Source organism: Styela clava, chromosome 1 (genome assembly GCF_964204865.1).
Source record: "Styela clava chromosome 1, kaStyClav1.hap1.2, whole genome shotgun sequence".
NCBI lineage: Eukaryota > Metazoa > Chordata > Ascidiacea > Stolidobranchia > Styelidae > Styela > Styela clava.
The window spans coordinates 13319939-13333906 of NC_135250.1; the positions used below are offsets into that span (position 1 = coordinate 13319939).

General features: G+C 39.0%; 1 protein-coding gene across 1 annotated transcript; it reads left to right on the forward strand.

The window, feature by feature from the left end:
* The first annotated feature begins 210 nt into the window (after nt 1-210).
* LOC120346439 (uncharacterized) lies at nt 211-5614 on the forward strand. The gene is made up of 5 exons (XM_039416183.2): nt 211-593; nt 1623-1812; nt 3138-3333; nt 3758-3896; nt 4227-5614. Exons 1-5 carry the CDS (start codon nt 290-292, stop codon nt 5540-5542), a joined length of 2145 nt encoding a protein of 714 aa, XP_039272117.2. The 5' UTR covers nt 211-289; the 3' UTR covers nt 5543-5614.
* The last annotated feature ends 8354 nt before the right edge of the window (nt 5615-13968 follow it).

Below are 13968 nucleotides of genomic sequence, written 5' to 3' on the forward strand. Positions count from 1 at the left end.
CAATATAATCCCAATAAAAGTTGTCATCGTGAGTTTACGTGTGTAACATTATCGCGAAGGAAATTTAAGTTATCATATTGTTCAGTAATTACCATAATCATTGCAATTAGCCGTTTAATTCCTACTTTAAACTAGAAATTGGCGACTCTCTTTGCTTAAAATTACAAAGAGTGGCGGAGAGCAGCAATTTCTTGAAGTATGACGCAAATGATCTGCCTATATAAAAACTCCTCATTTCAGTTTTTACATTCATTACGTAGAAGACAGAAACAGGTGTGAATAAATTAGAATGTTTCACCAAAAGAATGTATATTTCATATTATTTTTGGTATATTTAAGTATTGGTACGATTCATACCCAGTTAAACAAAAAAGAGTCGCCCAAAAAACGTACTGAAAAAAGAAAAGACCCGCAAACCGTTGTTGTGGTGAGAGAGGTGAAACCCGTAAACGGAAGATACCGCGATGAATCAGAAGAGGTTGATGATGAATTTCATGAAGATATGCGATCGTTTCATGAAGGCGATGTGCTGGATGATGTCAGTAAATCTGGCCCAGAGAGGAAGCGAGAAGCCCAAGCCCGTTCGTTAGGAGGTAAGATTGCTAATGTATAAGGATATTATTGAATTAGAATCTTAGGTTGGCAGTTTTTAGTTATGTTTCATAAAGAGAGGTAGGCTATATATAAAATCAAATATATATATCAATGTCCATTCTATCTTTCGGAGAGTTTAAGTTTAGTTGCAGTAGTCATTAGTCAAAAATAGTCCAGAAAAAGCTGCGATATACTAAGGTAAAATTAGCTCTTACTGTCTTTAAATTGCATATGTTTGAAAATTTTGAATCAAAACGATGATTTTAAAAATGCTAGCCAGTTGTTATTAAGCGCCAACTCGCGAAAACGTTCAAATACTCATGAAATATTTTGCAATGGTAAAGTAGGGGGGAAATATTCTGAGGTTTATGGTCGGGAAAATTAATCCATAGTATAGGCCAGGGCAATGAAAACACCCATAATATATATATGATTAACTGCAGATATCATGCGATAAATAATCGTACTGTGGGGAGGGGAAGATGGCCCTACTCTGCGTGTTTTTACCCCAGTACTATAACATTCGCGGAGTAGACTGAACCTCAATCTGAACTCATCAGGGATCAATAATCACACGATTAAATAATATATATAAAGACAAATTTTGCAGAGTTGTACAATCGAATCGACATCCAAAAACAGATATATATATTAAAATATATACTTAATAAATTATACAAATTATACAGTTAAAATCCAAATCAGTAATGCAAACAATGAAACATCAAAATGTTTTAATCTCAACTTTGTCGTTTATAATGCTCCCAATGACCTATTTCAATTGAATTTGATATTACTGTTGATATAAAGGGGTTAAATAACATTAAAATCCGTAGTTACATTCCACATTCGCTACACTACCAAACGAGCTTTACGGGTCGAAATAATCTTTGTATAAAAATGTTAGGATTGAAAAACGAAAATGTTTTTGTCTAATTCAATTTTTTTATGAAATATTACAAAGCCAAGACATTTACAATTTTAAGTTCTAATTTCAATATAGAATAATAATTATCATTTGATTTCAGGCTTGGTCATTAACATCGATGGCTTACTATCCGGAGCCAAATTTGTTCCTGAAAACGTTTTTGGACCAAAATATAAAACTCATCTTATAGAAGAACCATGTACTCCAGTCGGATTCCCGTACATTTGTGAACTGCGTGAAATGATAGACAGAAGATACAAGTGCCCTGTTGATATTCCTTACTGCCAAAGGTTTGTCTTAGTTCTCGTTTGATTTTACATTAGTGGTGATCTTAATGACGATAAATGACGGAATTTTGTCAAGCTATCATTTTTACTCTTTGATTTCCTATAATTTATAACATCGGATATAAATATATATATATATATATATATATATAGAAAATTTGTGCACCAAGATAATGTTCGAAGATTTGATTATATTTGATACATGTTTAACAATTGCGCAGTGCGCTTATGCCTTCGGCTTTACGGAATAAGGACAATAGCTAATCTGAATTCTGCGATTGAATTTTATTGTCTTGGGCAGCAGTACTCATATTCAAAAACCCAATTCGTGAATAGCGACTTGAAGCATGACGTTGGTAGATAAATCGGATTTGATGGTTTTATCCGGCTTAGGCAAATGGTTAGCGGAAGCTTTGAAGGCAGATGCAATGCAAAATTTGTGAAGGACCCTTCAAGTTTACTCGTAAAAGACACCAATACTATTTCATAAACTAGAGATTGAGAACTTCATTCACTGCAGCAGCATTACATCCGTGTTATGCAGACAGGGCGTCGCACCATTTTTTATAAATATACTATAACATTTCAACGAAGCCATGTTCGACAACTACGGTACAATCACGCTAATTGATGCGTAATTACGAAAAATGTTTCGCGTCGTTTTAAATTTAATTACCCAGTAAAATCCGGCTTTGTATGATATTAAGATTGGCTTGACCTTTTGTGCACACAATTATTTATATAATTTTTCGAAAATTAGTATTTTTTTTCTCAATTAATTTTGGAACTTATTTAGGAATCCTAAGTTGCGCAAGCTAATTGTTATAATGTATCCCTATCTGTAACAACTAATACATTACAAATTATCAAGATAAGCATGACCATGAATCATTTCTTTTTTATACGAATAAGGCGAACTTTTATGGCTATATATTATATTGCCAACGCCGCGTAAACGAAGTTTCATTTCCAACGCTTTTAACAGCATTGCATTTAATCTTCGTTTTGGATTTGTAGAGTACTGCTATATATGTGAATTCCTTAAATTGCTGAATTGTGCAACGCACACCATATCGTTGCAAATTTTTCTGCTTTCGTATTCTCTCAATATAGAAACTTTCTGTAATATGCGACATGATCTCACAATATGGGTGGAAAAATCTAAATTTAAAATTTCCTAAATATCTGAATTACATATTAACCAAATTTTGTTTTATATATTTTGTACTAATAATATCCAAAGTTCGTTTTCATCCAAGAACAAATTGTTATGCACATCAAATCCTTGTTGTCCTTCCAATTACCTATATTTATTTTGATATTTGCAGAATTCCATGCGGCGGTAATCCTGAGTTCAACACAGATCAATACAAGTGCTTAAAACAACCTGGATGCTGTTTTGATGAAGTCTTGTACAACTACAGAAGATACTACGGACAGACTGTCTTACCAAGAGTACCGGTTTGCCACATGGCTGTGCGGAATCAATATTTTCATAGGGTAGCAAGACAATTCGCCGATCGAGTTAGTATTATTTTAAGCTGAATGTTGCTTTTCATTATTACATGCGCTAAAAATATTAGTGCTTATTCTCCCATTTAGCTTTTGATATCGAAATAATAAATCTTATCCCGCCACTTTGACAAGTATTGATTGTCGCAAGTTTATGGGAACTTATTTACAATTAGATGTAATTATAATATTCAAATTAAATGAGTATACTGATATTCATATGTAAATTTACGTAACAAAGCCTCAATTTTCATATGGCTTGGCCGCAATTTAATTTGGTAGTATCTATAACTGCTGCTATGTTGGCAAAACATAATTATATACAATCAATTTGCTAAAGAAAAAATTTCAGTTTCGTTGAATGCAGTGGTGAACAACAGCAATCTATTATCAACCTGGTTCCTTGTTGAATTCAAGATATTTTTTTCTGTTTCAGTATCGATCGTGGAACCCATTGCTGACGAGTTGTTTAATAAAGTCCCATAGGAACAGAATTGAGAAGAATTTGATGGAATGTCAAACTTTGGACATTTTGGAATATTTTGGATATAAAGCAAAACATGCTGGATGGAATGGTAAGATTTCTAAGACGATTCTCATTCAACCTAGCGTTAAATCGCTAAAATGAACTTTTCCTTTCACATACAAAATCGCAGTTATAGGGTAATAACGAACACATAAAAAAATAGTAATAACAAAAAATAACGGTGTCTGTTCGTTTTAGTCGATACTTACTCTAAAAAAGTTATGAGTAGAATAAGCCGAATTCATCACAATAGCCAACCCGATTTGAAAATTTGAAATCGATTGATTCACTCGCTTGTTTTCACCACTTCAAAGCAACAACATTTTAGCAATTGATCTTTAGGTCGACTCCGTGTCTATCAATCTTCTTTTCCCTTCAGATATCCTTCCGAGGGAATGTGGGTTAATTGGTGGCTGTTGGAGACCAGGGTTCGGATGTTTCTATCCTCCTCGTATGACACATATTCAGTTACGATCTTCATACGAACATCCCATCTATAGACCATACTCTCCGTTCGATCTGTATGGTCAGCCGATGTGTCGTCCAATGGATCCATACGCTAATTCAGAAGACTTTTTGTCGTCATATCATCAGTGTCTAGCATCCGGATGCCAATTGGATCCCGCAGTGACTCCTAATGTTATATTATATCATCTTTATAATGTATCCTCACAGCTTCCTCGACACTTAGTCGACAGTTTCAAGTATGAAATCATGCTAGGAAAAGTTAGGCCTGACAACTGGAAAGAACAGCAGAAAAACTTTCTCAAATATGGAAAAATACATCCTCACGCATACACTCCAAGACAAGGAGGACCCCATGCTCACGCTAATATACCTAATGAAATCGTTAACCTTCTGGGAAAATTTCCTGGCCCAGCTGCCACAATGGGTCCTCAAAGAATGTCAATGCAACCTAGATCATTCAATGTTCCACTTCCTCAAACACCATTGCAAAATCCCTACATGATGCTTTCTGCGATTACAGGTGGTCAAATACTGCCGCAAACAAATGCGCCTGCTTATCCCCATCTCCACTCGCAATTTCGGAATCCCAATCCAAACGCTTTGATAAGATCGAATACGATGATACGACCACTTCCAAATATACAACCAGGAGGTCCTATGGGTTCTCAAAGACATTTCCAACAGCCATTTCGACCATCTTATCCAGGTGGAAGCACACGATCGGGACCAAGTCCAAGAATGAACTTATACCCGATGCCTTGCCCGTATACCGTTATCAGAATCCCGAACTTTCCTGCTCTGGATGGCAAAGTAGACGGCTGTTGCGATAGAAATTTATGCTACGTAGGACGTGAAACTGTTCGACAACAATATTCCGGAGCAGCAGCCTATTGGGGACCATGGGGGTTCTGGTCAAGATGCAGCGCACCATGTGGAAATGCTGTTCAAAAGAGATATCGTACATGCGTTGGACCTCAACCTATCTCGTGCGCAGGACCTAGGGAAGACAGGCGATCGTGCTACAATTTACCTCGATGCAACGAAAAGACTTCAAAATGGACTCAGTGGACCTCATGTGACAGGTCATGTGGAGGTTACCGCGTACGAACTAGAAAATGTTTGAGTTCGTTATGCCAGGGAGAGATGAAAGAAAGAAAGGCCTGCCCAACCGAATGCGCAAGATCAAGAGAAAAAAAGAAAGATGAAAATAAGAGAAAGAAAAACTAGATTTTGTTATCGTCGTTTGTTTATGTTTTGTTTTTCTGTTAAAAACTCAAATAAATTGAGTGCTTTTGATAATTGGACGTATTAGATAACTGAACTATTTTGGAATGCATACTTCCGGTAGGCATACTACGTACCCCTCCCTTCTGAAGTTTGTGAAATTTTATCCAGCATTTCCGAGCAGTGTTCACTTTCGAAATATTAAATTTGAAGTTCACTATCGCGGCATGCACAAATGTCCAATTGAAAAATACATTAAATTTTTGTAGTTTCAGAATAAGATTAAATGCGCATCCATATTAGTTTGGGGAAAATAAAGAAAACAAAGTCGATAAAATTGGCTCCTATCAGCAATTCATTTCATTAAAATATCCCACAATAGGAGTTAAATTTTGTTATTTTATATTGAAGTCTTAACCTATATCAATTACTCATTTTTAAAATGTAAAAAATATTGCGAATCGATAATAGTTTAAGAGATATAGTATATAACGTGTAAAATGCTGATGACAGACAATCCAAACAAATTTTCCACGTTTGTGACGCTACTGCCGTAACAATTTTATACCGTACTAGCGTTAGGACAGTAATGTGAATTCCGTCAACCTCTTACACGATACATCGGTTACATTTGAACGTGGGCTAATTCGATATAATTATTTCACTTAATATAGGGAATCGTGACAAGATATGCGCATGCATGGAATCGCATCTGCCCAAGTCCCAAATAAGTTGACTATGTTACCAGAATGCGCATATCACAAATATACCAAGTTTAAGATCAAATTCGATTGCAAACTATTTTCATCAATCTGACTAGTTTGCCATTTCTACTAGCCACTCACTGATGTATATATATATATCGAGTTGACCATATTCCTATGATACTTATTATAAGGCAGAATGTGTAATAAAACTTTGCTGTATGTGCATTAATATAATATGAAATAATTAACATTTTCAAATAGCTACATACCTCTGATGTTTGAATCTGATCAATCAATCAACCGAACCGAAAATATTCCGGTTAGATATCTACTAGTGACTGATTGCATAAAGTCATGTTCTGAACTACTCAAGTTTGGGATGAATTGACCTAATCCAGAAAAGACCTATATTTCGTAAAAGTATGTACTTGTAACATAAAAATTGAATATATCCAATATATATAAAAAACTACAAATTGAATATGTTTGAAAATTTTGATATTTGAAAAAAATTATCACAGTCATAATTTACGTACAATTATACCAAATCGCAATACACACTTTGAAGTCATGCTGATTCACGAACGGCATAAATGCCGAGAGAACCAACCACAAATGCGTGGAACTCCTCCGACATAACTCCTATCTATAGCGGCCTCGCCGTTGTCGAATGGGCACACTACATCAAGTACTACGACATGATTGGTCCCGATTTCCTCGAGAATCAAATCGGGCCGCAGCATCTCAGCTGTTCTAGCGACGTGCTCTCGACAAACTACGTCAACATCGCACCTAAAAAACCTGGCTGGAGTTAGGTGAGCCAAGATCTCTTCCTGCACCGAATCGTGCCGCTCCTTGCGGATATTCATGACTGGGCGACAGTAATTCACATGGGGAAGAGTCTCGTTTGCGTAATCAAACTTACCACAAGTCACCCGTGGTTCCGCATATGCCGTAAACCGTCTACGAACGGATCGCAGCGGTGGAATGGAAGATTTAATCGAGCTCCAAAACCCACGAAATTTGAAACTGAGCGAGAAAGACAAACGTGAAGAGAAAGTAGTTTGAGCAACCGAACCAGGAATGACAGGAAGCTCGCCCCACCGTCTCACCCAACGGGTGTATGACAAGTGGTGCAGCACTCGCGTCAACTTTTTGCCACTCTCAATCAAGAGATTGTTAGTGGTGATCGTGAAGTTCCCCTCTAAGGAGACAGCTCAGCAAAGACCGATACGGCGATCCATAGGGCGCATTTGGCCCCACAGATCACCATACGGCCCGATGCGCCCAGTGGTGGGACTCAAATTTTTTTGTCAGCGGGTTCCATCACAAAAGACACGTTATTTAGTCGGTTCTGTTACAAAAATTCATATTTTTTTTAGCAAATAAACTGATTCTTTTTAATTACTTCCCAATTAACATTTCAAAATAATGGTAAGTATCATTATGTCAAAATTAGCATCGAAATTTTTGATGATGTTGAGGATTGTCTATATTGCTCTATGTATTATATACTCGTTGATATCGAGCACAAGCAACCGAACGGACCATAGAGTCGGGAGAATTCAAAGTTTTAAACGCCTGGGCAACCCGAAATATGTCCGCTTCGCTTGACGGACTCCTCTTTCAGATGGAATAGGGGACGTGTCACCATCGATAGTTCGAATGGTGAACACGTTATCCCTGTAAACGTCAGCAACCGTTTCCAACATGTACCCCGGTGCAACAAAATGTCGCAGGACTCCGAGAATGGCACCATGCCATACCGACCCAAAAGCATTGCGGATGTCAAGCCACGCCACCTAAAGAATATGCTTATGTTTCCTGCAATGACCGATTCAAGCATGAAAACATGCTCGAAGACACCGTCGAAGCCCTTCTGTCTCGGGGAAATCTCTTTCCCCTAGCTGCCCAAGACTGAAGACGACGTGCAATCACGGCTGCATAAAATTTTATTTAGTGTACGGCATATTGCGATGAATCCCAACGTCATTCATATTGCCCTCCAGGTCCCTAGGAATAAGTATTATCCTAGAGGAACGCCAGGAACTTAAAATACGCCGGAAACTCCTGCAAATGTCGAAGAGCTTGGAGAGAATTCCACCCCGTTGGTCAATGCTCTTCTAAAATCCATAGGTGAGCCCATCTGGTCGGAAAGTGTTTTTAAATCCCGCAAAACCGAAATAACATTCGTCTCGCTGAAAACCACGTCCTCGTCTACCACCACGTTACCTTTGTGGTAAGCGCTTTGTGACATCCACGAAGGCATCGTCCAGTCACCATCATCGTGCGGAGCCGAAGCGGTCTCCGTATCGAGGATGAAATAGAGCACCGCAGACCACCAAGTGAATCCGCGATGATCGACCTGATGATCTGATTTCTCCAGAAAGCCACCCTCAACTGAGGACCGAACCCTGGCCGATAACCCCGTTTGCCTTTCAATTGATTTGATTTGGCCCGTTTTCTAGGCTGCACGGTTTGAGGGCCGGCGTCCGGCACACTGGAAAATAGAGGCACGGGTAGACCAAAGTTCAAAGTGCCCCTCAAGATAGACGGACGCCTCGTCTGGTGAGGACATCGAGACGAGGCGTTCAATAACGCGGTAAAATACTTGCAATAAATAGTAATCATATACAATCGACTTTAAAAAAGCCTACTCACATTTATGAACACAGTTAATAAACATATTTAATTAGCAAGTCAAACCAAATTACTATCAAATAACTTGCAGCCTTCAAATCAGAAAGAGTTACAAATTATAACATACCGAATTTATATGCTATTCCAGGCTTAAAATATCACAAGGTGAACATGAAATCATTTGTAAATAAAATCCAATTAAATAAATTAACTGTAAAAACGAGATAGCGATCAGAGATCGCCGACTCATCGATCTAGCGGCGTATATCTTTTGCTCTGACTCAATAGCGACAGCGCGTGTCCCTATTTAAATAATATCTCGCTAATTATACGACATAATTCATCCAAAATCAATAGGCCTCTGGTCCGAGATATGATGAATGCACATGAAAAATTTGGGCAATTCAATTTCTGATATCATTGCTCAGAACAATACTCGTTCGAAAGAATCAAAGGCTTAGAGTTTGCAATAGTCCAAATTTTACATTCATTCAAATTTTCATTTATAGTTTAAATATATGGACCAATATAATATACTATATATATATGTATATATATACATCTATTTGCTGCATTTCGGTCACATGTTATTTTTTGCTGCAGTTGGGCTACTCGTTTTCTGTGGCATATGGTGAGCCACTCACAGCGTTATTTTTAGCGGTTTTCAATAAAAAATGGTATGACAAAATTTCACGCAAGTAATATAGTTCGTTTTAAATATAGTGGAGTTGGTGCCCAATCGTCGTCGCCCAATTCCGAGGGACTATGTTATTTAGCCTATTTGCGGGAATGAGGAACATCATTGGATATGGTCGACACCGCGAGCTGGCTATTTAATCATAGTCCATCATTAAAAACGTTCGCGCTTCCCCTAAATGCTTTGCTTGTAAGCCACTGCCCACCCCGTTGAATATATTTGTGAAAATATAGTCTGCAAAACGCTCTGCCCGGAAACAGAGCTCAATAACCTGTAAACATTGAAATCACTCGAGTGTGACTAGATTGACGGGTACTCGCATCCGAGACCCAAAAACCCGATTTTGCAAAAAAAAACCTCTTCCTTTGGCCTAATCACTTTTGTGGGTTTTGTAGACATCGTGACAGACCTTCTTGCCAAGTTTGGCACGGATTAGTTCCCTGTAAAATGTTCGTTTGTTCCCGAAACCCCGAATATACTTTCGTATCAAGTTTCTTCGTGCGTAACGACATCTGACTCCGACTGCGCTTTCGAACTGAAGTGCTCTCGGTTGCCTAATCATAAATGAGTTTCTCGTGTAACAGACGATATTAGACCATGCACATGAAAATATGAGACTACTCATTTAATTATTTTTATACTCGTAATAGATGACACACATGGAAAAATAATAAATTGACAGTATACATACTGAAAAGTATTGTTCAGGAATTGTTCAGAACTAAAATCTCATCGTCTAAAAAATTATATTTTGCGAAGTAATTGCAATTTCAAAAATAGAATAGACTATTTTATTGAGATCAAAGTGTAACCCGAAAAGAGATCTAATAGCGATATTTTGAAAGTTGTTCATAGTGGAGTTTTGAATACCACATGACAAAATTTCCATAATTTCATAAATTGGATTATCTGTTAAACGACTTATTGCTGAGATTAAGGAAGTCGTGAGTTAAACTTCAAACACATATAAATGAGCGAATTTTCAGTCAAACTTAATTTTTTTTTGCATTAGTCGATGTGGGAATTTTATATTTATATCTTATATCTTTATATTTGACCTCGGACCCCAAAATGGAAAATTTGTTCTATTGCATTTGGATTAAAATTTTTAGTATATTCGGATATATTTCAACATAAGAAAGCTAAAAATGTTATCATCAATGAAATTCGAAAAAATTGGATTTTAAATTTATTTTTTTATCGTTTTTTTCGGCCATCACTTTTGATATATTTGATGAAAACCAATGATGTCAATACCAATCACTTGGTATTTCAGAGACGCATTAAATTCGCAAATAAATGGGGTTAGAAAACTAATTATCGCTTATCGAAGTTACTAAAGGGTTTTATATAATTATCCCCATTACATGCATATATTAACATTCGTTTCTTTCTGTTTACAGTTATTATGAGCATTACTGTTTAATAAATGTACAGTAAATGTCCCATGACTATTGATTCTATTTGTGTGTGAGTGATAGTTATCTATGCTCATAATCAAACGATGCCTTCTGTACAATGCCCATGGACCGGTTGTGATTACTCTACACCTGATGATGCAGACTATAACGCAGCAGTAGCCTTACTTCAGCTCCACAAGGAAGCCCTACACTCTACTCCTATCAACCAGACTGTAAGAGTAGAAAAACCAAAACGTCCAACCATCGCACCGAGAGGCACTGCAGAGGAGTGGACTTATTTCTTACAAAGATGGAAGGAATATAAATGTGCTTCAAGAATAACTGATCCTGATATTACTTATCAACTTTTAGACTGCTGTACTGAAGATTTGCGACGAGACCTCACACGAACATACTATGATTTATCGACATCAGATGAAAACACAATCCTAAAAAACATAATGTCTCTAGCGATCAGAAAGGAGAACATCTTGGTAGCTCGACTTCAACTACACAAGCTCCAACAAGATCGAGACGAGCCTATTCGAGCATTCGTGGCACGACTGCGTGGGCAAGCTAGCACTTGCCGCTTTCATGTTAAATGCCAATGTGACCCCCAAACACATGTAGACTACAGTAACGCCATGATTCGCGACGCACTTGTCTGGGGCCTCTATGATGACGACATCCGTCTTGATCTCCTCTCACAGGCCGACGAGGAAATAACTTTAGAGGAATCCATCAAATTCATCGAGGCAAAAGAAAGCGGCAAACGCTCAGCACATCGCCTCACCGAACATGACACCTCTGCTGCTATAAACAGTTCTTACCAGCGAAAGTAACGGGATAGGGCTCGTGACAAACGCGAATCCTGCGAATACTGTGGGAAATCTAAGCATGGAAGCAACAAAGATCGAATTAAATCTTGTCCAGCATATGGCCAAACATGCTCAAGATGCGGGATCAAAAATCACTTTGGAAGTTTATGCCGCCAACCTGAATGGAAATTGCGACAACGGGATCGTAAGGTCTTTCCTTCCCCAAAACGAAAAGCTCACAATGATTCTGGAAACACTGAAGACGCGGCCTCTATCCTTGCAACACTTTGCTCAGTAGATGACAGCTCTTCCCAAAGTCCAGAGGCCAGCAGCGTCACACTTGACCATCACATTTATAACGAACTGTGTGATATCTGGGAAAGAAGAGCCTCTGACCCACAGCCAAGTGTTAATGTCTCAATCCTCCATGACCCATCTGATACTCGTCTCATTGGCTCAAGCCCTCAAATTTCAAACCCAACACGTTCTGTCACATTCCCTGCCATAGCTGACACTGGCTGCCAGTCATGCCTCGCTGGCATCAATCTACTGGAAAAGCTGGGTCTTGGCCCACAGCATCTGAACCCAGTAAAATTGCAGATGAGTGCAGCTGACTGCCGTCGTATTCAGATCATAGGCGCACTTTCGCTGAGAATATCAGCTCCTTCAAGCGCGTCGATAATTGAAACACGCCAATTGGTATACTTCACTGACTCAACGAATAGGCTCTACCTATCTCAACAGGCTTGTAAAGCACTCGGCCTCATATCTCGATCCTTCCCAACAATTGGCGAACATAAAGAGAGTTACAGGTCTAAAACAACTTCGTCTCCTATACACACCGGATCGGACATGGTCGCTCCTTGCGGATGCCCTATACGAGAACCACCTCCGCCAATCCCAACCTCGGCACCTTTTCCACTCACCCACGAAAACCGAGAAAAGTTGGAAAAATGGATCCTCACTTATTACGCATCAAGCTCATTCAACGTTTGTCAACATCAACCATTGCCAAGGATGAGTGGTCCTCCCTTACGTTTGATGGTGGATCCAGAAGCAAGACCGGTCGCCCACCACACACCAATTCCCATCCCCATACACTGGCAAGATGAGGTAAAGTCAGGCCTGGACCAGGATTGCAGACTTGGTGTCATAGAACCTGTACCAATTGGTGAACCTGTAACATGGTGCCACAGAATGGTCATCTGCGCGAAAAGGTCTGGTAAACCACGCCGCACGGTCGACCTCCAAGCACTGAATAAACACTCTACACGTGAAACACATCATACACAGTCACCATTTCATCAAGCTAGAGCGGTCCCACCAAACACTTTAAAGACAGTTTTCGACGCATGGAATGGATACCATGCAGTGCCCCTACACCCAAGTGACCGTCACTACACCACCTTTATTACCCCCTGGGGCCGATATCGCTATTGCGTAGCACCACAGGGATACGTCGCATCAGGTGATGGGTATAGCCGTCGTTTTGACGAAATAGTGTCTGATATACACAACAAGACTAAATGTGTCGATGACACTCTCATATGGTCCAATGACACGGAAGAAGCATTCTTTCAAACAATTGAATGGCTAGACAAATGTGGTCGAAATGGGATTATTCAAAACCCCACCAAATTCCAATTTGCATCACCAATCGTAGCTTTCGCTGGCTTCGAGATCACACCAACAGCAGTTCGTCCTTGCTCAAGAACACTGCAGGCGATAGCAGATTTTCCAACCCCAAAAAACATTACAGACATTCGAAGTTGGTTTGGACTTGTCAACCAAGTTGCATACGCTTTTGCGTCCACAAAACACATGCTACCATTCCGATCTCTCCTCAAATCTAAAACATCATTTGTATGGACTAAACAACTTGACGACCTTTTTGAGCAATCGAAGGCTGTCATTGTAGATGAGATCAAGAAGGGCGTCGAGATATTTAACAAGTCAAGACCCACATGCCTTGTAACTGACTGGTGCAAGGACGGTGTTGGTTTCTGGCTAATGCAGAAACATTGCGAATGCACTTCAGCTAAACCCTTCTGTTGTAAAACTGGCTGGAAGATTACACTGGTTGGCAGTCGTTTCACCTCCGGGGCTGAATCTCGCTACTGGCCAATTGAGGGGGAAGCACTAGCTGTCGTGGACGCACTTGACAAAG